Source organism: Rhodnius prolixus, unplaced genomic scaffold, assembly GCF_049639745.1.
Source record: "Rhodnius prolixus isolate KJV_2025 unplaced genomic scaffold, Rpr scaffold_7, whole genome shotgun sequence".
NCBI lineage: Eukaryota > Metazoa > Arthropoda > Insecta > Hemiptera > Reduviidae > Rhodnius > Rhodnius prolixus.
The window spans coordinates 37,797,056-37,823,386 of NW_027411582.1; the positions used below are offsets into that span (position 1 = coordinate 37,797,056).

Sequence of the window (26,331 nt, forward strand, 5' to 3'; positions counted from 1 at the left end):
GGTCGCAACAGCATGAAAAAACAGGAAGAAGAAGAAGAAGACGAAGAAGAAAAACCTGTATGGTCATTTTTAAACTACAGGAAATGGACAATAGAGTGAATTTTAGATGGAATTGTTTTTTTAAGAATAAATTTCAAATTAAACGTTCAAAAATATAATTTTCAAAGTATGTGTACAAATGCAAATTTACAATAGTCTGCCATGTTATTTTTTACCAAAATATTGACTGTATTCTAATTAATATGCGTCGTGTGTTAAATTTAATGTTATAAACATACTCTGTTATACGTACTACGTTGTACAAATACGAGTATATGTACTTAACTTTACACAATGATGTTTATCCATTTCCTGTAATAAAAATAACAGCTATGGCCCTCCGGCCTCCTCTATAACTGTGCGAAAATTTCAATGTTAATTTACTGCTACGTGAATGTGAAAATAAGGTTTAACCTCCCTTGCTCTGCACGATGATGTTACACGTACTTTCTTTTTGTGCGTGGGAGTAAAATTATTGTAATCAAATTATCGAAATTTCTATCGGAAATCTTCCCATTTTTATTTTTAAGGTGCCTAAAAATTGCAAAAAAAGTGTTATTGAGACGGTGTGTTTGTTGGATTTTCAAAGTTTAGTGGATGACACTTATACAGGGTGATCCATTTTAAGATGGCTCAAATGCATTTCCTGCTTAAACGGTTTAATCTGAGCAAAAAATGGTAGAGGAAAAATTTGTTGCCCGTCACCTCTAGTTTCAGAATAAGTGACTTGATTTTTTGATTCCTGCCCGCATACGCGACTGACGACCAAAAGTGAGGGTTCGCAGTTGACCTCCATTTTCATATACACAATTTTAAAGAGTACAAAAAGTTATGAAAGAAACCGGAAACCGCAATTCGATATCTTCAAAATTAAAGGTGCTAGGCCATTTCAAAATCTGGTATTTTTAATCATATTTCAATTTGTTAACTTGTTATCAAAGAGAAAGAAGAGCACGCGATAGGCCATTTTTATGTATTTTTTCATCCCCTTTCTACTGAAAATATTGCCAAGGCAGTAAAGCTAGAATTTTTCTTAATATCGGGCAATACAGTAGTTTTCCGAGTGAATTTTCTAAGAAAAACAAATGTTAAGAGCTTTAGATGTTCTCAAGCATACACAAAATGGCTAAAAATTAATTTTACATCTGTTACAAACAAGAAGGTTTTTAATAATTATTTGGTAATTTTGGGAGAGTTGCGTTTATTTACCAAAAACATTGGAAACCTCCTGCCACATATTTAAGTGATCAATATCTTTCATTTAAAGGATCAAACTTATTCCTTAATTTATCAAATAATGCACTTTACTCAACTTGTGAAGCATGTACTGTGCCTCCAAAGGTGCCTCCTCAGATACAGATAGCAGATGATAACCTCCTGGCTAACCTGGCTTGCAAGCCAGAGGAGGCAACTTTGAAGGAACAGTACATGCTTTACTCGGAAAACTACTTATTTCCCGATATTAAGAAAAATACTAGCTTTACTGCCTTGGCAATATTTTCAGTAGAAAGGGGATGAAAAAAATACATAAAAATGACCTATCGCGTGCTCTTCTTTCTCTTTGATAAGAAGTTAAAAAATTGAAATATGATTAATAAATATCCAGATTTTTTGAAATAGCCTAGCACCTTTAATTTTGAAGATATCGAATTGGTGTTTCCGGTTTCTTTCTTAACTTTTTTGCACTCTTTAAAACTGTGTGTATATGAAAATTGGGGGGGTCATCTGCGAACCCTCACTTTTGGGACGCGCGTCTGCCGCGTACACGATCAGGAATCTAAAATCAAGTCACATATTCTGAAACTAGAGGTGACGGACAACAAATTTTTCCTCTACCATTTTTTTTTGCTCAGATCGAGACCGTTTAAGCATGAAAGGCCGTCTTTGAAGGAAAATGGATCACCCTGTATAACGCAAATCAGATTCCCTAGCCTACTGTATATCAACCTCTATTAATGGATGATAACCGGAAGACAGACAGAAAAAAAAAACGCACGTTCTACCACGAAATAACCTAAACGGAAGTAAAATTTCCTCACTCTCTTATAAAATATATATAATTTTTTTTTTTTTGGGATCAACTAACCTCAGCTAATGTTTTCAAATCGTGTTGGCTTAAACGTAACAGTTCGCAAGAGGTTCTTGTCAGTACTGTGGTCTCTCGTGGTAGTTCTTGTAGTACGCTTTCGCCAAAACTTGAACCAACGCCTAATGTGCACAGTGATACCAGACTCTGAAAATCAAAGAGAGAAAAAAAATTAAATGAATGAAAATCTTTCAGAAAAGATTTATCTTAGAGAATATTGCATTTCCTTGTTCGTAGTCTTAACTTAAAAGTTAAGTATAAAGAGTTGATTAAACGCCAAAAGGTACGCAAATCAGCAAGTACCCAACATTTCATTCATACTTCTAGTATCATATTTTTTAGAATGTATTAGATGTTACAGACCCTTGTGCTTTGGCCTTTTTATCACCCATAAATATGGGTCCTGTTAGAATAATAAAAGATGTATCTCCTCATCATAGTTAGTATTAAAAAGGCACTTCATTTTAACTCTATTCCAAATTATTCTTGTGATTTATCTTTATTCTGAATAATCATCACATTCACTCGCACATTAAGGAAGAAAAAGGGAAGTTAGAGTTGGTCTGTTACTGCCGTGATTTGAATCACAGAGTTAAAACGAAATTTCAATCTTGAATTCGTCTTAAGTGAGCAAAAATTACATAATTAATAACAAATAAATGATACTTGTAATTATAATTCAGTCATTTTCAAACTTTAATTTAATGTAGCCCTTTAATTGAGTACTTGTTGTAAAGAAGTTTTAATACCAACTAAAAAATATGCATATCTGTTTTATATTAACACATATATGACATTGTGGGGAGAACACCTATATTAACAATGTAATTGAAGAACACTACATTAACATTTAATATTAACAAACTATCCAATAAGATAAGATAAGATTCTAATAGGGTGGCCTACGCCACTGCAACCCCCTTCAGATCTACTGTGGCTCCCCTCACTCTAAAGCTCACCCTCCAGACCCCCGTTCTTTTGATCAGACTCTTAATTCTGGGAGAGCGACTCTTGCGGTAAAGCTCTCACAGGCCTTGGTTTTTCCTCTCCCGAGAAGTAACATCCTTAGCCCCAGACAAGCCCTACACACTGACACAACACGTGCAGTGCCCGTTTCCTCCACCTCTTCCTGACAGAACCTACATAAGCTAGCCATCCGCCAGGTGCCCATGCGATGCATGTGTTTTCTTCTGAGCGTGCAGTTAGGCCCAGTTAATAGGCCTACGATTTATCCTTATAGCCCCACCACGGCCTTGACGGATTAATTCTGCAGTCACCTTAATGAACTCCTTCGCCTGTCTCTGGCCCTGTGGTGGCAAGTACACCCACTCCTGAGACCTAGTCTGCACCCTTTAGTTTAATGGCCGCAGTCTTAAGACACTTGAAGACCCCAAAATAGGGCTCCGGGCCAACAAAGTGTCCCGGGGAATCCAATCAGCTAATCCCTTCCCTTGAGGTTTAATTTAAAATGAAAACCTGAATTTTCTGTCCAGCATTAATTTAGATATTAAAGTGAATACATCTGTAGAGCACTAGAAAACAATAAATTTATCTGAAACAGATAAAAATGTGATGGGTTTAAAATAAAACTAAAAGAGAGAACCCGACAAATAATGGAAGACAAATAATGGAAGAAGAATTAAATTTGAACAATAGCAACGGAGAACAGGCTGTGACAGGTTAATAACGTCGAATTGAATCAAACGCCGGGACTTTTTTAGCAAATATAAAAAACGTACACACACATACACACTTGACGCAGACATTTAAATCAACCCTTTTTGTATCCGTTATTTATTTCTAAAGCTAAAACAAAAATAACCAAATTCTAAATTTAAAATAAATTGTCTTTTCTCATTTCTCAAAATCCAATTAATCATTTATTGATTTTGCACACAATTCATTATTGTGTCGTCGGAACTCATTAAATAACTTTGGCGAAAGTTCTCTTTTAACATTCAAATATTATTCCGCTTTGGTTCACTATAAAACGGAAGTATTGATCTTGACTAATTTTATTACGTGCTTTAGGATTTATCTTATCTCTTCTCCTGTAGACGCGGAGGTTATATTACCGTAATCCGGCAACCGGAAGAGTGATTGAGTTATACCACGATTTTCTCGAAATTAGCTCCAACGGTTTTTCGTCTTAGGTTAGGTTAGGTTAGGTCAGGTTAGGTTAGGTTACGTTATGTTATGTTATGTTAGGTTAGGTTAGATTAGATTAGGTTAGGTTGGGTTAGGTTAGGTTAGGTTGGGTTAGGTTAGGTTAGGCTAGGTTAGGTTAGGTTAGGTTAGGTTAGGTTAGGTTAGGTTAGGTTAGGCTAGGTTAGGTTAGGTTAGGTTAGGATAGGTTAGGTTATATCCTTCTACTAGGGGGTTTTGTGATCTTGAACATTTTGAAATACGTGGGTGAATTAATCGATTGCAATTCTTACTCTTGCTCCGAGTTAGAAAGAATGTTAAGAGAAGTGCGATTAGAATCACGGCCACCTGTTAGCTGGACACTTTGATGATCCTTTGTAATGGGAATCAAATCGAGCCAATTGGATCACAGAATTTTCATTTGATCATAAATAAAAAAGAAAAGAAAAGATGGGAAAAAGTTTTTTGTGCTCTGCAGGACTTTTGAGTATAGAAGGGAACAATAATACAGTTGGCATTGGGTCTGTATATTGATATTGGGCTGTACCTTTTTTTTGTTGGCATACAAGCTGTAAAAGTATCGGAGGGAGGTCGACGGCATTGGTTGCCTTGAAGGTGGTGGGAGGTTGAGAGGTTACAGTCAGCAGTACGGCAATGAAAGAAGCAGGTGTTAGAGAGAGAGAGAGAGGGAGAAGTGAGAGGGCTAGGTACTAAAATCGATTTACTATTGTCGACACTGCCAGACATGCTGTGATTGATTCCGGCAGTGTGGCGCACGTGTCCCTTGCCCTGGACATCCAACCCATTGGGTCACCTCCTTTATTCCTCTTGCTGTACGAGCTAAGAAGGTCAGATTTTTCCAAATTCCGAATTTCCACTAGAAGTATCCGTCAAAAGGTTTGCGCTAAATGGTCACAGCATATTTTCTGTCTGTCCATCCATCTGCGCAGTTTATGGTCACAGCATAATACCAAAAATGAAAAATAGCAGAAAGTCAAATTTGATATCTTGCTTTGGTGCCACTAATGGGACTTGACAATAAGCGGAATCATCCTACAGGAAATGACCCTTTAGTGAATCGATTTTTCATTTTTTCTTGAGAATTTATCGATAAAAAGTAAAGTAATGCCTATTTCACCAGGCTGGCTTTACGTCCAACTACCAAATTAGGTGTCGTGGACGGAGGCAACTAACAAACATACTTTACTGTAAATTTCTCATATTGACCATTAAATAAAGCCAAAGACCTAGACCTGGGGAATCGAACCTACTAAACCAACTATACATCTTAGCTTTGCGGGTCTAGCCTATAACCGCCTAACATACTTTACTATAAATTACTCATATTAACCATTAAATAAAATCCAAGTCCTAGACCAGGGGAATCGAAACCACTAAACCAACAATACATCTTAGCTTTGCGGGTCTAGCCTATAACCGCTCGGCTACCGTGCAGCGCCTAGTTTTATAATTAATATTATATGTTTACCTAAAACTGTTCCAACTTTATGAACCAATTAAAACTAATTGTTATTACAATATGATGAAATATAAACATAACGGAACAATAACTTCTGTTAAATTACTGTAGCTTTGGTAATGTAGTGCCTCAACATACCTTTTGTTAAGGTAGCCCCATTATTGACATCGAATAAATATTACGAAATTAACAACTACGAAATACGATTAATTAATATGTACCAACGAACGTACTGGAATTTTTTCACATGATGGATGATATAAACGCCATTTTTGAGGTTATTGATGGCCGCAAGTGGGGGATTAAGGGGGCATCTGGGGTAGATTCACCCCGCCCAGATTTGCCCTATAGAGCTTGAGTTACGTAAAACTTGATTGTGAGCTTTAAGGAACAAATTGCTTTATTGTTTTTTTGTGTGACTATAGTCAGTACTCAATAAACGGAGGAAATACTCGCATTGGTTTAAAGTCCATTTTGTGACTCAAAATGAGCTTTCACGATAAAATCGGCCTACCGCAAATGCCGTGGGGGGGGGGCAATTTTCTTCAAAAACTGTTCCGACTTCCTTTCATCTTCCCTACTAAACAATATGGATCCATAACTGGTCACATTTTCCCAGTTTTTCCCAAATAATTTATGTTTGTAAAATAATCATCCTTCGTAAGTCAGTCTGCGGAAGAGTACGTTTTCAGCTTCCTCTTAAGTGTGACGTACGTCCTTCTTTATCTCGTAAGTACACCAGTAATAGGAATTCAATAACAATGGCGGCTGATATCTGAAGAATGTAGGGGGTTTCAGTCTTAATTTCAGATTTGGTTATTTTACGCGGCGGACACACAGAAATGGTATTTCCGATATTGAGACAACATTATTCAGGTGAACTTTAAAGCTTTTTCCCGATACTTTCCCAATATTTGACTGGAAAAAATCCATTCGTCTTTCTTTTATGGGGCATGAATTTTTTCCAATAATTCTCTGATTAAAATACAGAATTTTCAAAAGATCTCTTTTTAATAGAAAGCATTTCCAAAAAAAAGAAGCGTCATTTCCTGTGACGTAAGTTTTTATAAAGCTTTCAACAAAATCGTGTTGCTAGCAGCTCGAAGATTACTCTGTTGGAAATGCCTCAGATAATTTAAAAAGACCTGGGCGGAAATAATACAAGAGGTAGCGGAATGAGATGGCCGACGTCCTGTGGCTGAGGTGCCGTAACCTTTTTCAGGAGCCTAAACCCCCTTTTCTTTCTGGAGTTGGGAGGAAGATGGGTCTGTTGTGGTAAACTCCTGGAATAGGATTCCTGATCTGAGATAGGCGAAGATCTGCTTAGAGAATAATAAATATTCACAGATCTGAGCCGTGAATAAGAAATTAAATCCAGCAACCTGATTGGTTTGATCAGAAGATATTGTCCACTCAGACGGCACTTGAACAGATGTTAGGTACAAGAACGCGATGGTACTTGCAGATTTTTAGGGGGAAATGGAGGAAACTCCCCTAATTGACTTGAAAGGCCCATTATTCAAGGAAGATTCAGACATCTGGGAAACTACCCAGATGCTGCAGAAAAACATACCCTCTCTCCTGAGACTTTTAGATATCCTGGGGTTTTACCGACATCTGTGACTGGATAGGGTGCAGTTCAGCTTGATACCAGTAATGAGATGCAATAGTCCTTAGATAAGGGCGGGTGTTGGTGTAGTGGTTAGGAGCGTGGCTTTGTAAGCCAATTCGAATCCCGCCTATGACTACTTTCTATTTGTTAGAAAAACATTGTTTACAGTAAAGTATGAGCTTCCGCCCCCCCCGCCAACCAACACCTAATTGGTAGTTGGACGTTAAGCCCCGCCTGCAAGAAAAAGGCGATTACTTTACTTTACTTCTTAAATAGATCAGAGTGCACTATCATTCCCCTTAGGGGTGAGAGGGGGTGAAGAAGGTAATTTGTTATTCATCTCTAAAAATAAAACCTTTTAAATTGCCATTAGAAAATTTTTTTTTATGGATTAGAATTTTTGTTAGCTTGAAGAGTCATCGATTAATGAAAATGCGATATATTGGAATTATTATCATCGATAATCGAATTGTTCATTGCTGCCAATGTCATTTTTTTTTTTTTTTTTTTTTTACTGTAAAACTAATTGAGTGAACAAAGTGATGACGTTCAACAGGTTTTTTTTTTGCACAAATAATATCGATGGGTTGTAGATATCGATCTGGGGAAATATCACGATAATTGTATTGAATAATACATTAAATAATGTCTATTCGATTTATTTATTGTGACTTGTTGTCTCCACTATTCAATCAATTAGTGAGTGATTTGGTTTCAAAATTATTTTTCTTACTTACAAACAGATTCAGTCTAATTTGGTTTGTCTATTTAAAAGACTATCTTTTTTTCTGCAACTGTTACAATAATTTAATTTTTTTTAAATTGTCCGGCCCCCCCCATACTCGACCTAAGGAGCAACAGAACTCAACAGACGCTTCCGACAACTGAGAAAAGACTACTCGACAACAGATCAAAACTTATTATATGTAATTATATTAAAGCCAGTCTGGGCTTCTGGCATCGGAACTGTGGAGGTTCAACCAAACGCTTAAATCTCTGCAAAGGATCCAGGTCCTTGCAATCTAAAATCCTTCGTTCTATAGTTTGACGCTCATTTTCTACGTCACCATTCAAACCATTCACACAGACGTGAACATTCCTTTCGTGCAACACAAGTGGCTGAAAACACGATACAGAAAATTCCATCTTAACATTCAAACACATCACAATCCACTAGTACAACATCTTATCTTCCAAAACATTTCCAGACAACATTTCTAGGACAGTCTTAAAAGACAGTGTGGCCTCGCTGATCTCCTCTCTGATGAAGAGAGTCAGTAGAATGTAGAATGTTATTGGAGTGTTACCGCTCTGGGTAACTTCTCCACTCTGATATGTGCGATATGTTGCTTATTGTTACCCTTGTTGCGTTGATTGTAACTAAATAAATGATTTAAAAATAATAATAATAATAATAAAGAAAATTGTCTGAAAAAAAACCTTCACGAAAATTATTGAACCTTCAGACTTTCCAGAGAAACTGTTTTCGAAAAATCAGAAATACGTCTGAAATAGTTTTTTATTAATTTTGGAATTCCAAGCTGGGGGAGAGCTTAAATTTGTAGTGGAATTTTAGAAGGAGGGAGGACTTAATAAACTTACTCCTGGAGAACTCCGAAGAAAAATAATTTTCTTGTGGAAAATGTTGTAAATAAAGAAAGTATTCTTTTAATCGTTCAGAGCACTAATTAATTTGTCAAGAAATAGAAAAGAATGATTTAGTTTATGCGAACAAAGTCACACGTTTAAAAGCAAAAGTTCCTTTGTTAAGGAGACCAGCTTAGCTTCCGGTATATCCTTTGACTAATGGCTTTGACTAGGAGCGTTGTGTCCCATGTAAAGTCAGTTCACCTGTTGCTATTACACTTCCTTGTTCAGTAAGGTCTACTTACTTCCGTGTAACTAATCTTCCGCCCCTCAGTTGGTCGACGTTCGATAATTTGTGACGACGAGTATTAACAACTTTTTTGTGTTCACGATTTTCTTTTACTTCTGCATTAATTTTTGCATAATATTTAAAAATAATTGCAAGAAAATGATTTTTTTTTAAATTTTGAAAAACAAAAAAAAAAATAGTGATTGATTAAATGATGCGCATTTTTCTTTGCAATCGATAGTAAAATCGATATGCAGGGTTAGGTTGGGTTAGGTTAGGTTAGGTTGGGTTAGGTTAGGTTAGATTAGGCTAGGTTAGGTTAGATTAGATTAGATTAGATTAGATTAGGTTAGATTAGGTTAGGGTAGGTTAGGTTAGGTTAGGTTAGGTTAGGATAGGTTAGGCTATATCCTTCTACTAGGGGGTTTTGTGATCTTGAACATTTTGAAATACGTGGATGAATTAATTGATTGCAATTCTTACTCTTGCAAGAGTTAGAAAGAATGTTAAGAGAAGTGCGATTAGAATCACGGCCACCTGTAGTACATCTAAAGTGGAGTTCAATGACGTATTGGCCAACTTCACATATTTCCCACTGTTCTTGAGTGACGTCACTTCAATTTTTTTCTCTAAAAACATTCCTTTTTTTGGCAATAAAAAATTTTATTACTCAGAAAAGTTTTAGTCCGAATTCGGATTCTGGATGACACGGTTAGAAAGGCAGATAAATTTTCTTAAAAATTGACACCATTTCGAAGCATTAGTTATTCTCCCAAACAGCCTCAATCTTCCTCCTGGATACTAGGAAAATAAAAGTAATCGAAATTTTTGAAGAAAACTCATTAGGCCCTTACGTGATCATTATCAGACCCTAGGTGCTGGCCACTTTTTTAGTAAAAGTTTCCTGGCCTAATGGGCTTTCTAACGCGGTATGTCATTTTCCAGGATTTCTTTTATCTTCGTAAGTGAAATTACGTGTTTTTACAAGAAAACGTGTTCATGAGAGCCCACAACAGTGTTAGTTTAATTCAAGTTATTTAATTCATTGAAAACTCTTTTTAGATGGGACCAGTAGTCAATTTTAAAGTAGGCTGTCTTAAAATAAGGAAGTCAAAGGTTACAAATTGCGCTTTATTAAAAAAACAATTTTTTTTCTTACCCACTCTTTTGGTTTAGGGATCTCGTCTTAAGGTGTTGATTACCATTGTGTTGAAAGTCGAGAGATGTTCCCCCCCCCGCCACCCCTACGATCGTCTACCAAAATTTAGCCGATGTTAAAAAAATCATTAAATAATTACAACTAAATACGATTACGTCAAAATATTCTTACAACTAAGAATAAAAAGTTAAATGGCCGGAATCTCTATGAACTTCCTGTTTCACCCCCCTCGCAAATTTCTCCCCAACTCTGAAAGTAATTAACGTAATTTTATCTCTCGCTAAATTAACACGTCATTACCTCAGTCCCATTTCTGAGCAATGGCACAATTTAACAGAAACGTTCTGCCATCTTTGAAGTTCCTGTGTGATGCGTTCGTCATACTTCCTTTTTGAAGGAGTGTTAAAATTATTAAATTAATTTCAAAATTTTCTTTAATTTGATTAAAAAACAACCCATATAGTTCAATTAATTTAATTACGTAGTAACCCAGCATAACCTTTGGAACATCCCTTCTATATAGCCCTTCTCCCCCCCCCGGGGTTCTAAAGGTTGTCTTTTTCAATTAGAACTTTTGAAGTCTATATTAACAGCGTACTGTTTGTTGTAGGTAGATACAGAAGTCCCAATGTAGGCACAAGGTCCCCTGGCGGGAATTCTTCTAACTAGATCTTATTTACTTTGCGGGAGAAATGTAATCCACATAAAAACAAACTTATCTCTTTTTTTTTCTCCCGCTTACAGTATTTCTCGCCCCCCTCGTGACGTTTTTTTTTTTGTTTTGGAAAGGTTGGTAGAACTGTACCAGTATTCTGCGATCAATCACTCATCCATGTTTTGTGGTTGATTAAATTTTATTCCCAAAGAAATGATTGATTCTCACAAAGTTCGTTTAAGAAACTCCCACATTAATTTGAACCTTAAGACTTTACTCTAAAAGAAATTCCCTAAATGTCCTCTTCACAAAAAGGAAAAAAAAACATTTTTACATCCGGTGAATTCTTAGAAATAAATATACTCAAAAAGTGCACTTTTAATATCGATTATTAAGGCCAGAAAAAAACAAACTGCAGCTTTAATTTAGTGTTATAAATTGAATTTTCTCCATTTATTTGTAGTCAGTATATTAGATTTTGCATCACAGCATTAATTTGCATTTTATATACTGTGTGTACGGGTGTGCATGAGTTAATTTATTTATAAAGTGCAGTGATCAATTCATTAGTGCATGAATAGTGTGAGTGCAAGTCTACTTTAATTCACTTTCTGATAAAAAAGAGTTTGCAATATTGTTTCATCAAAAGTTTATCAAACAATAGTTGATAATTGTTTTACTCTGCTTTGTCCATCAGTTTATCCACCGTCGCCTTTGAGCTATCATTTATTCAGCAATAAATTTCTGTCTGGTTGTTCGCATCCATAGCAATAATAACGGGCGCCACGGTAGCCGAGCGGTTAAGATACTAGACCCGTGTTGCTGGTTTAGTGGGTTCGATTCCCCTGGTCTAGGCCTTGGATTTTATTTAATGGTTAATATGAGAAATACAGTAAAGTATGCTAGGCGGTTTTAGGCTAGACCCGCAAAGCTAAGATGTATTGCTGGTTAGTGGGTTCGATTCCCCAGGTCTAGGTCTTGGATTTTATTTAATGGTTAATATGAGAAATACAGTAAAGTATGTTAGGCGGTTATAGCCTAGACCCGCAAAGCTAAGATGTATTGCTGGTTAGTGGGTTCGATTCCCTAGGCTTAGGTCTTGGATTTTATTTAATGGTTAATATGAGAAATACAGTAAAGTATGCTAGGCGGTTTTAGGCTAGACCCGCAAAGCTAAGATGTATTGCTGGTTAGTGGGTTCGATTCCCCAGGTCTAAGTCTTGGATTTTATTTAATGGTTAATATGAGAAATACAGTAAAGTATGTTAGGCGGTTATAGCCTAGACCCGCAAAGCTAAGATGTATTGCTGGTTAGTGGGTTCGATTCCCCAGGCTTAGGTCTTGGATTTTATTTAATGGTTAATATGAGAAATACAGTAAAGTATGTTAGGCGTTTATAGGCTAGACCCGCAAAGCTAAGATGTATTGCTGGTTAGTGGGTTCGATTCCCCAGGTCTAGGTCTTGGATTTTATTTAATGGTTAATATTAGAAATTTACAGTAAAGTATGTTTGCTAATCGCCTCCGTCCACGACACCTAATTTGGTAGTTGGACGTAAAGCCCCGCCTGAAAAAATAGAAAAATAATAATAGTAACGGAAGTTATTCCAAAGTTATGTTTTAACCTTTTTCTCTGTTTCACCCCCATTTTTTTTTGGTGTTCTTCGCTCTGCTTCCGCTTTCTCAATTTCCTCATTATCAAATTCCTGTGTACAGTCTCGGGTCTATTTCCCAGTCAATTAAAGTCTTTCCACTTGTGGGGCACATCCAGTTTCAGTGTAATGTAGCCCCAAAATATTAGGCAGAGATTTTGAATAATGGAAAAAGTTAGTAATTATTTAAGTTGAAATTATGAAAATATGGGTTAGGTCGCCCCCCCACCACCTCCCTGTGCTGATGAGAATATCATTAATTTTGTATCTGTCCGTAGGGGGCATGTTTTATGAGCCCTTGACCGGTTTCGGGCTTCCGACCATCAGTAGAGGTCTATTTGTTAGTTTGGTGCGAAGAAATCGACTTCGATTCCGAAATCGATTAGGAATACAATAAAATATAAAATTTAACGACGAATGAAATCAACAATACGAAAATATGAACCACAAAATAAGGGGATATACTTCCAACAAAGTCCAGGCGAAATGGTAACTATAGTAGCTTTAAATGTAGCTTTATGCACTTTAAGTTACCATCTTCATTCTTCTAACTTTATCCTCCTTGGTAAGTAACCATCCTAATGGGGACGGGGGATTAACAGCGACTACTACCCCCACTCTGTTTGTTCTTCTTGGCCGGAAAAGCTTTGTGGAAATTAAAGCTTATAGTGGACTCAGAGAGAGAGAGAGAGGAAAGAGTAGCCTCTTGTTGCTGGTAGTTTGGTCAGTAAGCTTTTACTTCTTGTGTGTACACTCTATTTTCTAATAACATTTCCTGTCTGCCAAACCATCTTCTGTTCTAGCTTTACGCGCTATTACCTCCACACAACCTAATGTGGGGGGTCCGCAGTCGTTTTCTAAAGTAGGTTGTTATCTTGTTTGTTCTATTATAGTTGTGGGTTAATCTTCTTCTATACAACCAAGAGTGGACCTAAATTCTGTTCTCTGATGATAAATTTAATAAAATAGAATTGTATTTACTAAATCTTCTGCAGTTTCTGTAATTATTATTTCTACTTCCTTTTCCTACACTCTTAAAAGGAAGTGACGTCATTGTTCTCGAGATTATTCTTGAAATGTTCACGGATATTCTAGAATAAAAGATTCACAATGGCATTTTAATATCCTTCGTAGAATTCCCCTTAACCAGTTAAGCGTTCTTTGACGTGTATACAAGTCAAACCAAATCTCTGTTACGGTGCCGTTCGACATGGTGTATACTCGTGAAAAATATAAAATTGCCATTAAGCACAAAAAAAACTCGAAATTTTAATAAAATACAATAAGAATGCAACTACCATAGAAATAGAAGGTAGACGCATTAAAAGAGTGGATCATTTTAAATACCTTGGGTCAATAGTAGAAAAGGATGGTTCCTCCCTGCAGGAAGTAGAGAGGAGAATCAGGGAGGGGAAAAAAGCAATAGGCCTATTGAACTCAGTGCTATGGAGCGGAAATTTGTTACCCAGAACCAAGAGGCTGATCTTTACATCGATTCTCCAAAGTATCCTATTGTATGCCGCAGAAACGTGGGTTTGAACAGAAGACAGCGCGAGAGACTCCTAGCAGTGGAAATGGATTTTTGGAGGAGATCTGCAGGATGTTCGAGGCGCGACAAAGTGAGGAATGTGGATATCAGGGAAAGGATGGGAGTGGAGAGAAACGTCCTGGAGATTAGAGAGGTTAAGGCACTCACTTGGTATGGACATGTGAGGAGGATGGGTCCAGAGAGATTGCCTAAGGTGGTGATGGGCAGCGAGGTGGATGGCCGAAGGAGGAGAGGAAGACCCAAAAGTGGGTGGAGGGACCAGGTGAGGGAGATGATGGCGGGATATGGTCTGACAGAGGAACAGGCAGAGGACCGTGTCACTTGGAAAAAAGCAGTTACTAGTGATGGCTGAAGGGAACCACGAGTTGTGGAGAACTCCTTAGAAAAAAAAAAAAAAACAATAAGAATATCATTTGGCGGGATGTTTCCTTTAAGTTAAGTAAGTTAAGTAATCGCCTATTTTTTCAGACGGGGCATAACGTCCAACTACCAATTAGGTGTCGTGGACGGAGGCGACTAGCAAACATACTTTACTGTAAATTACTCATATTAACCACTAAATAAAATCCAAGGCCTAGACCAGGGGAATCGAACCCACTAAACCAACAATACATCTTAGCATTGCGGGTCTAGCCTATAACCGCCTAACATACTTTACTATAAATTTCTCATATTAACCATTAAATAAAATCCAAGACCTAGACCAGGGGAATCGAACCCACTAAATCAACAATATATCTTAGCATTGCGGGTCTAGCCTATAACCGCCTAACATACTTTACTATAAATTTCTCATATTAACCATTAAATAAAATCCAAGGTACTGGGAATCGAACCCAGTACCACAATGCATAGCTTCGCAGGTATGGGATGTTTCCTTTATCTTACCAATAGAACTGCCATGTATTTTTGTACGGAGGGAGGTGGAGGGAGCCAGCCAAATGATAAGTGGTTGGTACATGTTTTGGTCTCCGCATTAGAGATTCGGGAATTAGGCACACAAATAGTAGCTCTCAACCTCTTGTGCAATGCCCGTTTTTTTTTATCTTTTAAATAGAGATTCAGATCTCTCAGTACGAACATGATTTCATTTTGCACAGAGTTCTTCCTTGTGCAAAACTCTTGCGTCCCTAGTTATAACTAGAGGCAATGCATACGGTGAAGAAGCGGTGCAAGATTTTTTGAATGAGCACAGAATGAGCTCTGGTAATCTCAAGCCTCCGAGAGAGAGATTGAAGAAAAAGTCGCTTGCTGTGACTGTATCATGACGTTGTAAACTTTTTAGTTGTTTTGCCCTGCGTTCGACGGGTAAACCACGTCCATTGTCGTGATTTTAATTCCGCATACTGTGAGGGTTTTTTTAAAAAACTAAATTCCACCGCTTAACTAGTTAAACCTGATTTTCATGAAAATAATTTTCAATAAAAACTTTTATTAGTACAAAGTAAAATTTCAAAAAAAAATCGAATGGGTTAGTTTTCGAAAACAATACGGGAACAGACAGATTTCCTTTCAGAGATTTCGTAATTCGGTCATATGTAATTTTGAACTAAATAATAATCACATGACCGGAAATTACCTTACCCTAAACTGCGGCCCTTGAAAAGGCCACTTAAGGAAACCCTACAAAAAGAAGGGGCGTTGCAAACTTGTGGCCGACAAAAGTATCCAGAAATAGAGTATCCAAAGATAAATTTATTAATAGTAACGGTTATAAACTTTTGGATTTTTTCGATAGCTTCAGTCTTATAGTCCTTAACGGTAGATTTGAAAATGATTTGGAAGGCGAGTTCACCTACATTAGCGAGGTTGGCTGTTCGATAATTGACTATTCCTGCATTAGTATTAAAGGTATTGACATGGTAAGTAGTTTTAGAGTAGATCATCAGCTTTATTCAGACCATATGCCAATTATTACCACTCTGTTAATTCATGATAAACAACAAATTTACAACGATAACACTTTGCCTCTTTTACCAAAATTAAACTGGTCCAAGCAAAATTTACAAAAATATCAACAAAGTATATCTTTTTATTTGAACCATATTGTTTACAAGTACGATACTCTAGATGCGGAAGTTAACTATTTAAATGATATAATCAGGAGTTCAGCGATAGGTAACAATAATAAGAAAGGCCCTAAAGTGTGGAAAGCAGACTGGTTCGATGTAGAATGTGACCGTGCTAGAAGGAAATCTTTTAAGCAGCTTAGACTGTTTAGGAGAACGAATGAGGTAGAAGATAAACACTTGTATTTAAAATATAATTTTGATTTTAAACGTTTATGCAAAAATAAGAAACAGAAATACTATGTAGATTGTGCTCGCAGACTTTATAATGTTAAAAGCAGTAAGGAATTTTGGCAGCAAGTTAGAGCTTTTCAAAAACGCAAACCCTGGGTGTTAGGAAATGTATCCCCGGAACAATTGTTTGAGTATTTTTGTAGCCTACACAATTCATCAGTAACTGCTAGATTGGTATTTGATGAGTCCCACCGAGTCGATGCTTTTTTAGACAAACCATTCTCGTTTGATGAATTAGAACTTGTTCTAAGTAAGAGTAAAGAGAATAAGGCCCCTGGGACAGACAGAATTTGCTACGAATTTTACAAATTTGCTCCGATAGTTTTCTTAAATAGGCTTCTATTGCTTTTTAATAAAATATTCGAAACTAGTAAGATACCGGCCTCTTTTAAGGAATCAATTATTTTTCCCTTATATAAAAAAGGAAATAAAAATTTAGCGTCTAGTTATAGGGGTATATCTTTTATTAATGTTATCTGTAAACTGTATTCCGGGTTAATCCTTCATAGATTAAATAACTGGTTGGAGAGTAATAATATTCTAAAGGAATCACAGGCAGGATTTAGGTCAAATTATTCGACCATAGATAATTTATTTAACTTAACCAACATTATTAAAATAAAATTAAGCAAAAAGAAACAAAAGGTATACGCCTTTTTTGTGGACCTGTCGTCGGCTTTCGACAGTATTGACAGGTTTAGTCTTATCTATAAATTACATAGAGCTGGTCTCTCTACAAAAATTGTGACTAGTATTAAGAATCTGTTATCGGGAACCACTGCCTCTGTTATGTGCAGAAATGGGCTCTCACCTAATTTTGGTACAAATATTGGGGTGAAACAAGGATGCCTCCTTAGCCCTACCTTATTTTCTATATTCATTAACGACTTGGAGGAGTGCCTAGGAGGAGGGGTGGTAATAAGTGATAATTGCAAGATAAAACTACTGGCTTATGCCGATGACGTAGTTCTGTTAGCCTCCAATCCAATCTCCCTCCGGTTAATGATAAATGAAATGGAGTCTTATTGTTATCGTTGGAAATTAAAAATCAATTTACAAAAATCTAAAATTATGATTTTCCGCAATGGTGGCCGTCCAGCCAATAATGAGGTATGGTATTTAGGTACACAGAAAGTAGAGGTCGTCAATGAATTCAAATACCTCGGTATAATACTTACCCCTACTCTATCGTATACTAAACATTTTCAAAACAAATTGTCTAAGGCCAAAATGAGCTTAAATACAATTTGGCATCATTTTATGGATAACACTAGCATTCCTTTTTCTACAAAAATTCGCATTTTTAATTCTGTAAACAGATCTATGATGTGCTACGGTGCCCAGGTGTGGGGTTGGCAAAGATTTGTCGAAGTGGAAAGACTTTTTTATTTTTTTATTAAAAAATTATTTAAATCCCCAAAAACTACTCAATCAGCTTTTATTCATACTGAAACTGGAATTGACCCCATTTATCTTTACACATTTGAAATGCACTTTAAATACTTAGTTAGAGTTCTGCAGCTCCCTGATAACAGATACCCTAAAATTTTATGTCATGAAATTATAAAAAGTAAAATCCTTTGGTTTTTGGAAATTAAGAATCTTATAACAAAATTTAACCTTCCAAATGACTTAAATTGGCAAAATATTGGAAATTTTACATTATGGGAAGCCAACTTCAATATTTTAATAAAATCCCTGCAAGCCGACATGAATAATACTTTCCAGTTGAAATTATTTAATTCTGGTAGCCATCCGCTATATAAAAATTTGCAATACAACCTTGGGGATAATCCATATCTATCTGACAGCCACCCGTTTCATTTAATCAGAATGATTTTCAAAGTTAGAGGGGATCTTTTGCCTCTAAATTATAAATTTTATAAGAATAGAGATCTTGACTGTTTAATGTGTGCCAGTGGAGAGGTTGAGGATCTGTTCCACTTTCTAGCGGTTTGCCCTGCACTGAGCAACATGCGCGAACAATGGTTCGGATCGCGAACCCTTCCCGCTCAGCACGTTGCGGCTTACTTGAACGGAAAGGATTGGGAGGCGTTGGCCAAATATTGCCTTGCTGCTTTGTCTCGCCGTGCTTTATTAACATAGTTTATGTTTACTAAAATTTACTTATTTATTAAAATATATAATATATAGTATAAAATAAATAAATAAAAATTACAATCATATTTAAATATATATATCACACTATTAATTTCTGATTCACTAAAAATTACTTCACTATATCTGAACAGACTCCCCTGACGGTCAGAGTACCATGTGGACGTCTTTATGGCTAAATATTCTATTTAAATTTTAATTACTTAAATAAAGTTTCTTTTTGTTTTATTATTATGTGATTTATAAATTTGTACATTATGTTTTCTATAATTTATACATATTTTTTGTCGGGGCGTGATAGGGTTCCGTGCGGAACCTTACTATTTCCGCACCCTGTTTAAAGAAGGTAGGCCCAATGGGGATTGGAGGGTCCTTAAATACAGAGAAAATGACCACAATTACCACTTAGCACTTATAATTATAATTGAAGTTAAATTATAAGGTTGGAATGGATGCCCAAAACATAAAAATGTGAAAATAATTATTTTATGGAATAAAAAGTAAAGTAAAAAAGTCTAAATACCGATTTGATGCTGGTGAGAATCGAACCTGCGGTGTGAAGCGTTAGTGTCAGCAGTCGCTCACGCTACCATTAGGCTAAGCCGCTGGCTATATATGGTGTGCTTCTCTACGGACGATAATCGTAGGTATGCGCCTGCTGGACGCCGGAACTGCTCACGTACATGTACGAGGCGTTATCGTAGGCGGAAACGTTCGAGCCTTCCACTACCGCACTTGCACTCACTATTTTGTTCTTGATTTGCAAATTAATAACAAAGACGTTGTACTTGCACAAATATAATTATAACCGTTGTAATTGTACAAGTATAATCATAAACGTTGTAATTGTACAAAACGTAAGTATAAGACAATGCAAAGAAATTGAGCAAGGGATAGGCGAGGTAAACAATACTCCGACTAAGCCCTGATGTCTGCTCGTATGTGGCTGGCACCGTACTACTACTGAGTACTGACTCTTGTTGCTGGGCACAGCAACAAGGTGCAAAGTTTAACTTTTTTGTTTGCTGTTAGGCAGCAAACAGCATAGAATGTAGCCCTCCTAGAATTTATTTTAATATTTTAAATTATAATTTAACTTCGGGTACAGTACACTGCAAAACTTATAATGTGGCCTGAACATACCGCCCACCAAAATTATATTAAATTTTCCAAGGTCTATAGTTCATTGTGAAGCAGCGAGATCCGCGGAAGATGGCCTATTCTGGTTCAAGGGGTAGTAAGGCTAGGAGAAGGAGTTTACTAAGGGTTGTAAAGCTGCAGTTCGGTCGGTATGGAAAGACTTGATAGATTGAAATGAAAGTTAAATAAAGGGAATGATATGGATGCTTGGCATCAATAAGCAAGCTGGTGCATTGCGCACGGCTTGAATGTATTAATTTGATAGTTAGGATTGTTGGTTAAGAGGCGCCAAAGGAACCAATTTGGCTACGGGCCTCTTGTAGGTGCCGGTTTTAGTCCGTATCGTAACTACCCGGACTATACCGTCGCTGCCGGGATGTGTTTCTGTGACTCTAGCTAATGGCCAAGATTTCTGTGGGGAATTGGGCTCTTTGAGGATAACCAAATCTCCCACCAGAATATTAGGGGTGCTCTTTAGCCACTTCTGGCGTTGCTGGAGGAAATGGAGGTACTCCATGCGCCACCGATTCCAGAAGTGCTGCGTTTTGTCCTGAATAAGTTGCCAGCGCTGAGATAGTCCTGTGCTCCCAGGAGAGTGCTCCTCGGGTAAGGCGGTTATGGATCTTCCGATGAGGAAGTGCCCTGGAGTCAGACAAGCTATGTTATCTGGGTCGGATCCCATAGGTATAAGGGGTCTAGAGTTGAGGATGCCTTCTATTCTGCAGAACAATGTAGCTAGTTCTTCGTAAGTAAGCGCGTTCTCCCCAATCACCTTGTGCACAATGGTTTTACAGGACTTGATGCCGGCCTCCCATAGCCCTCCGAAGTGGGGGGCTGAAGGTGGATTGAAAGACCACTCAATCTCCTGAGGCACGGTATATTGAGTGATCCGTTCTTGCGCTTGAGCCGACCTAAGTAGCACCATTAATTTTCTGAGGCGATGAGCCGAGCCGATGAAATTTGTACCACAATCCGAATAGATGTGCGCCGGCTTTCCTCTTCTGCTGACAAAGCGTTCGAGTGCTGCCAGAAAGGCGTCAGTTGTGCACTTGGATACTAGTTCCAGGTGCACGGCTTTAGTGGACATACAGACAAATAGGCATAAGTATGCCTTCCCGAGAGCAGCCTTTCGCCGCAAGGATTCACGTATGTAGAACGGACCTCCAAAATCTACGCCAACGCGAGCGAACACCTGCCCCTCCTCAAGTCGTGAGGAGGGCAGATTGCCCATAAGGGGAGCTTGAGGAGCACGCGTTGTCTTGTAGCATGTAACGCAATGGAAGACGCGGCGGCGAATTATTCCCCTGGCTCCGGGGATCCAGTACCTAGTCTGCAGCATGGCTTGGAGCGCTGTGCTTCCTGCATGCAGATAGGTTAAATGATAATGATCAATCAACAATTGTGTAAGGTGAGATTTGGAGGGGATAATGTAAGGATGCTTGGCATCATATGGGAGGCGAGAGTGTTCGAGTCGTCCACCCACCCTCAAAAGGCCTTCCTGGTCAATGAATGGACGCAGGGAGGAAAGGGATCTAAGGTTTACTACCTTACCGTCAAAGGTCACATAGCAGCGTTGTGCAAGCTTTACAAGAAGCTTTCCGGCCTTCCTATATTCGGGAAGCGATATAGGGCCAATGGGCAGTGCACGGTGTTGCAACTTGTTTATGAACCTTAGGACATAGGCAGTGCTGCGCACCAGCTTGGGGTACGTACTGAAACGCTCAATCCAGTCGAATGCGTCTGAGTCAGATGTGGTATTGAGCGCGGTGATGTTTTTTAATTTAAGTTCAGGAAGAGGTTGGTCGTGTGGAGCGATTGGCTCGAGCCAATTACTCGGTATGGTACGCAGCCAAGAGGGCCCCGCCCACCATGGAGGATGGTGGAGAAGTTCAGCTGGAAGAGTGCCTCGCGATGCGCAGTCTGCAGGATTTTCCTGGGATGGCACATACTTCCATTGGTTTCTCTGGGTGTTGTCCAAGTTACAGATGGAAGCTTTTAATGGTAAAGACACTATGTAGCGTCCCTCAGGGGTTCTACTATGAGTAGAAATGAAAGGGGATTCGCAAGTATTTTCTTCCTCTGACACAATGCGTGTTTTGGGTAATTCTTCCACTTCCCAAAACTTTGGCATGATGTTCTCCAGATCACTAGTGGAAGGCGCTAATAGAGTGGATGACTCTTGGCATAAGGTGGAGGTTTTAGTGGGGCCCGCTGCCACAAAACCAAATATTGTTGGAAGTAGCTTAGGTGAATCAGGACCTAACGTAAGGGGCTTCCCTTTGATTATGTCATAGAATAGATCGCCTCCTAGCAAGAATTCGATTGGAGCTGGCTTCCAGAATTCTTCGTCGGCGAGTACATATGATCTATACAAATTTAGCAATTCGGAAGGAAGTTGCTTATGAGGGAGAGGGCCAGTAATGCGCGTGACTACTATGACCTCTGGGGCAAAGTCTGCGCGAAGATCTGAGTAGAGCGCTGATCGAATGTGACAGGTCAATTTGCCCACTATGCCACTGAGAGGTGCCTGACCAATGCCGGATATGCACTGTGCATAGGGCTGCGGGATCAGGCCTAACCTCGTAGCGCAGTCGAGGGTCATGAACGAGTGCTGACTTCCATTATCAAGGACCGCGCGCACCCTTTGGTAATGGCCTTGGGCGGATTGCACTTCAATCACAGCTGTGCCCAACAGAACCTCTGTGTGAGTGTTTTGAGTACCCAAGGTTATGCCGCTAGTACTTGGTACTGGAGAGGATGCGGAAGGAGTAGGTTGTGTTGGAGGTTGCGAGAGATGCAGCCAAGTATGATGCATTTTAGCGCAAAGCTGGCATCTTCTTTGTGAACTGCATGAATCCTTCCCATGCTTAGCGGAGAGACAGTTGGTGCAGCCCTTCCAATCCTTTAGCAGCTTGATGCGCTCTGAAGGAGAAGCCTTGCGGAAAGGGTCACATTGATATAGACCATGGGCCGATTTGCAAACAGGACATGATATTCGGGCAGCCTTAGATGAATCAGGATACGTTTTCTTCCTTTGTAATGGCGGATTGCCTACAACCTTGTTATCAACAAGAAGAGACGCATGAGATGTACCTCCCCTTCCGTTTGTCGGAGGGTGACTAGCTCGCAATGGATTTGAGGGAGGGCCTGAGTCCTCATTAGTTAGTTCCGAGGACCTCCACTCTATTCTAATAAAATCTATAAGATTTTGATAGGTGGGAAATTCTGTGCGCGCGTACTGCGTTTCAAAGGCTGTCCTTGTGCCCTTATCTAAGCAACGGAGGACCAGATAGAATAATAAGTAGTCGTCCGCTTGAGGAATTTTTAACTTCCGGAAGGAATCGATGCACTCAACAACAGTAGTCAGTAGATGCTTAATGGAATTGGAAGTTGGCTTGTTTTTAAGAGGGGTATAATCCAATACCGTCTTGAGGTATTTATTCGCCAATCTGCGCTTGTCATTATAGGTGGCATTGAGCAAGTGCCAGGCTTGAGAATAGTTGGCCTCCTCAATGTCTATCCCCTTAATTAAGGTGAGGGCTGGACCCTTAAGGCATGAAATAAGGAAAAGAAACTTTTCAATTCCAGATAAAGAAGCATCTGAATGAATAAGGGCAGTGAAAGTGTCGCGAAAGAGCGGCCATTCTGCCTGGTTCCCATCAAAGGTAGGAAGATTTATCTTAGGATACTGAGCTCTTATAATACGTGATTCGCTTAAGGTTGAAGCCTGGCCAGATGCTGGCGCAGGAGCTGCAACAGGAGTTGGATTCATGTGATGCTCATATATGGCGCTAATTTCATAATAATAGCGTTTCACAGTCTGCTGTAATTGTTTATCTTGTTGACTGGGAAAGAGGCTAGTTAACTGCCAGGAGAGTACTAGCTCTATTATTTTATCCCATGTAGACTGGAAGGTGTCAAAATAAGAATCTAACTTCTTGTACATACCCTTGAATAGAAATAATTGGGAAGGGTCCTCAGTGATGGATCGCCCTTGTTCTAAAAGAGCTTTAATCTCATGAGCTAAGTTTTGAAGTTTTGACTTCAGATGAGTGAACTCTGCGGTTCGTTCGGGGGTAAGGCCTTCCATTCTGAGCAATAGAATTGATGAACTGCTAGAAAATCAAAATAAAATCCCTGGAACCAGAAGAGAAATGCGGAAAGTTGAAGTAAACACAAAGCAATTATATAAAAATGCTGCAAAAATAGTTAAATATTTTCTCTGCGATGAGCGGAAGGGAGATATGTTATGGCCAGCGTACAATAGACAGTATTCCAGAAAGATAAATTCTGTTTTGAGAACTAACTATTAATAAACAAAGGGCTAAATGAGCCAAATATTATAAACTATAATCAAGAATGAATACAAAACACTTTTTAAAATGAAGAAATAATAGAAATAATTATTATTGAATTAAATGTAATTCGATTAAATTATTAATTGCGTTTAAACAATTCAAAATTTATAATAAAGTCTAATGTAGACGTAAAGAATTAAGTGTAATTCAATTAGATTTTTAATAGCGCTTGAAGCTCACAATTAATATTAAGTCTAATGTAGACGCAAAGGTTTAAGTGGTAATTGTGGTTTTAAATAAATATAATAACTGAATGATTGGTAATGCCCAATAGTTATTAAAGAATAATTTGTATACTTCCGGGATGCCGGAAGAGAGAGAATAAAAGTAGAATCAGACTGTACTAGTTCGCGGGGCGAGAAAATGAAATAAAATGAAATGAAGTAAATATTTGAATAAATATTTATTATTATGATTATTAATTTTTATTATTATTATTATTATTGTTGTTGTTAATAAACATTTACTATTCGGGCAGTGCCGAAATGTAGGGTTTGTGTCCCTGTTCGGGCGCCAGAAAATGTCGGGGCGTGATAGGGTTCCGTGCGGAACCTTACTATTTCCGCACCCTGTTTAAAGAAGGTAGGCCCAATGGGGATTGGAGGGTCCTTAAATACAGAGAAAATGACCACAATTACCACTTAGCACTTATAATTATAATTGAAGTTAAATTATAAGGTTGGAATGGATGCCCAAAACATAAAAATGTGAAAATAATTATTTTATGGAATAAAAAGTAAAGTAAAAAAGTCTAAATACCGATTTGATGCTGGTGAGAATCGAACCTGCGGTGTGAAGCGTTAGTGTCAGCAGTCGCTCACGCTACCATTAGGCTAAGCCGCTGGCTATATATGGTGTGCTTCTCTACGGACGATAATCGTAGGTATGCGCCTGCTGGACGCCGGAACTGCTCACGTACATGTACGAGGCGTTATCGTAGGCGGAAACGTTCGAGCCTTCCACTACCGCACTTGCACTCACTATTTTGTTCTTGATTTGCAAATTAATAACAAAGACGTTGTACTTGCACAAATATAATTATAACCGTTGTAATTGTACAAGTATAATCATAAACGTTGTAATTGTACAAAACGTAAGTATAAGACAATGCAAAGAAATTGAGCAAGGGATAGGCGAGGTAAACAATACTCCGACTAAGCCCTGATGTCTGCTCGTATGTGGCTGGCACCGTACTACTACTGAGTACTGACTCTTGTTGCTGGGCACAGCAACAAGGTGCAAAGTTTAACTTTTTTGTTTGCTGTTAGGCAGCAAACAGCATAGAATGTAGCCCTCCTAGAATTTATTTTAATATTTTAAATTATAATTTAACTTCGGGTACAGTACACTGCAAAACTTATAATGTGGCCTGAACAATACATATTTTTTAAAAGAAGTAATTATAAGTTATGTATCTTTTTAAATTGAATAAAGACTTATTTCATTTCATTTCATTTCATTGTCGTGATTTTAATTCCGCATACTGTGAGGGTTTTTTTAAAAAACTAAATTCCACCGCTTAACTAGTTAAACCTGATTTTCATGAAAATAATTTTCAATAAAAACTTTTATTAGTACAAAGTAAAATTTCAAAAAAAAATCGAATGGGTTAGTTTTCGAAAACAATACGGGAACAGACAGATTTCCTTTCAGAGATTTCGTAATTCGGTCATATGTAATTTTGAACTAAATAATAATCACATGACCGGAAATTACCTTACCCTAAACTGCGGCCCTTGAAAAGGCCACTTAAGGAAACCCTACAAAAAGAAGGGGCGTTGCAAACTTGTGGCCGACAAAAGTACAGCCTCCGCAATAAAAAACTGTAAAAAAAAAAGGGTCCTTTAATTTGTGATAGTAGAAAATAAGGGCCTTTCCTTTTTTGTGCCTTAAAACATTGCAGTAAACCAAATAAATTTCAAATCTTTCCTCAAATCTTTAGTAGACTGAAGCACAATCCTAGAATTGAATACAACTTTTCAGTATCGTAAAACATTTAAATATAGAAAATTACAAAAAACTAATAGCGTAAAAGTGGCCATCAAAATTCAGGAACAGCAATGAAGGTGACCTCTTTGAAGGAAACAGTAATATAGGAATTGCCAAGTAGACCATGGTTTCATTAGGGCACCTCTACTGACAAAAAGCGTCATCAGGAGT

At 38.0% G+C, this 26,331-nt stretch overlaps 1 protein-coding gene across 5 annotated transcripts in view; it reads right to left on the reverse strand.

The window, feature by feature from the left end:
* Epac (Exchange protein directly activated by cAMP) overlaps positions 1-26,331 on the reverse strand; it is a 374,689-nt gene that overhangs the window by 89,001 nt on the left and 259,357 nt on the right. For 4 of the 5 annotated variants that reach the window (XM_074115265.1, XM_074115263.1, XM_074115266.1 and 1 more), the window contains one exon: positions 2,126-2,272. In XM_074115265.1, the coding sequence (XP_073971366.1) occupies positions 2,126-2,272 (147 nt within the window). Of the gene's footprint in view, positions 1-2,125; positions 2,273-19,196; positions 24,925-26,331 lie in introns of those variants that run through there. The other variant, XR_012454462.1, reaches the window with a different exon arrangement.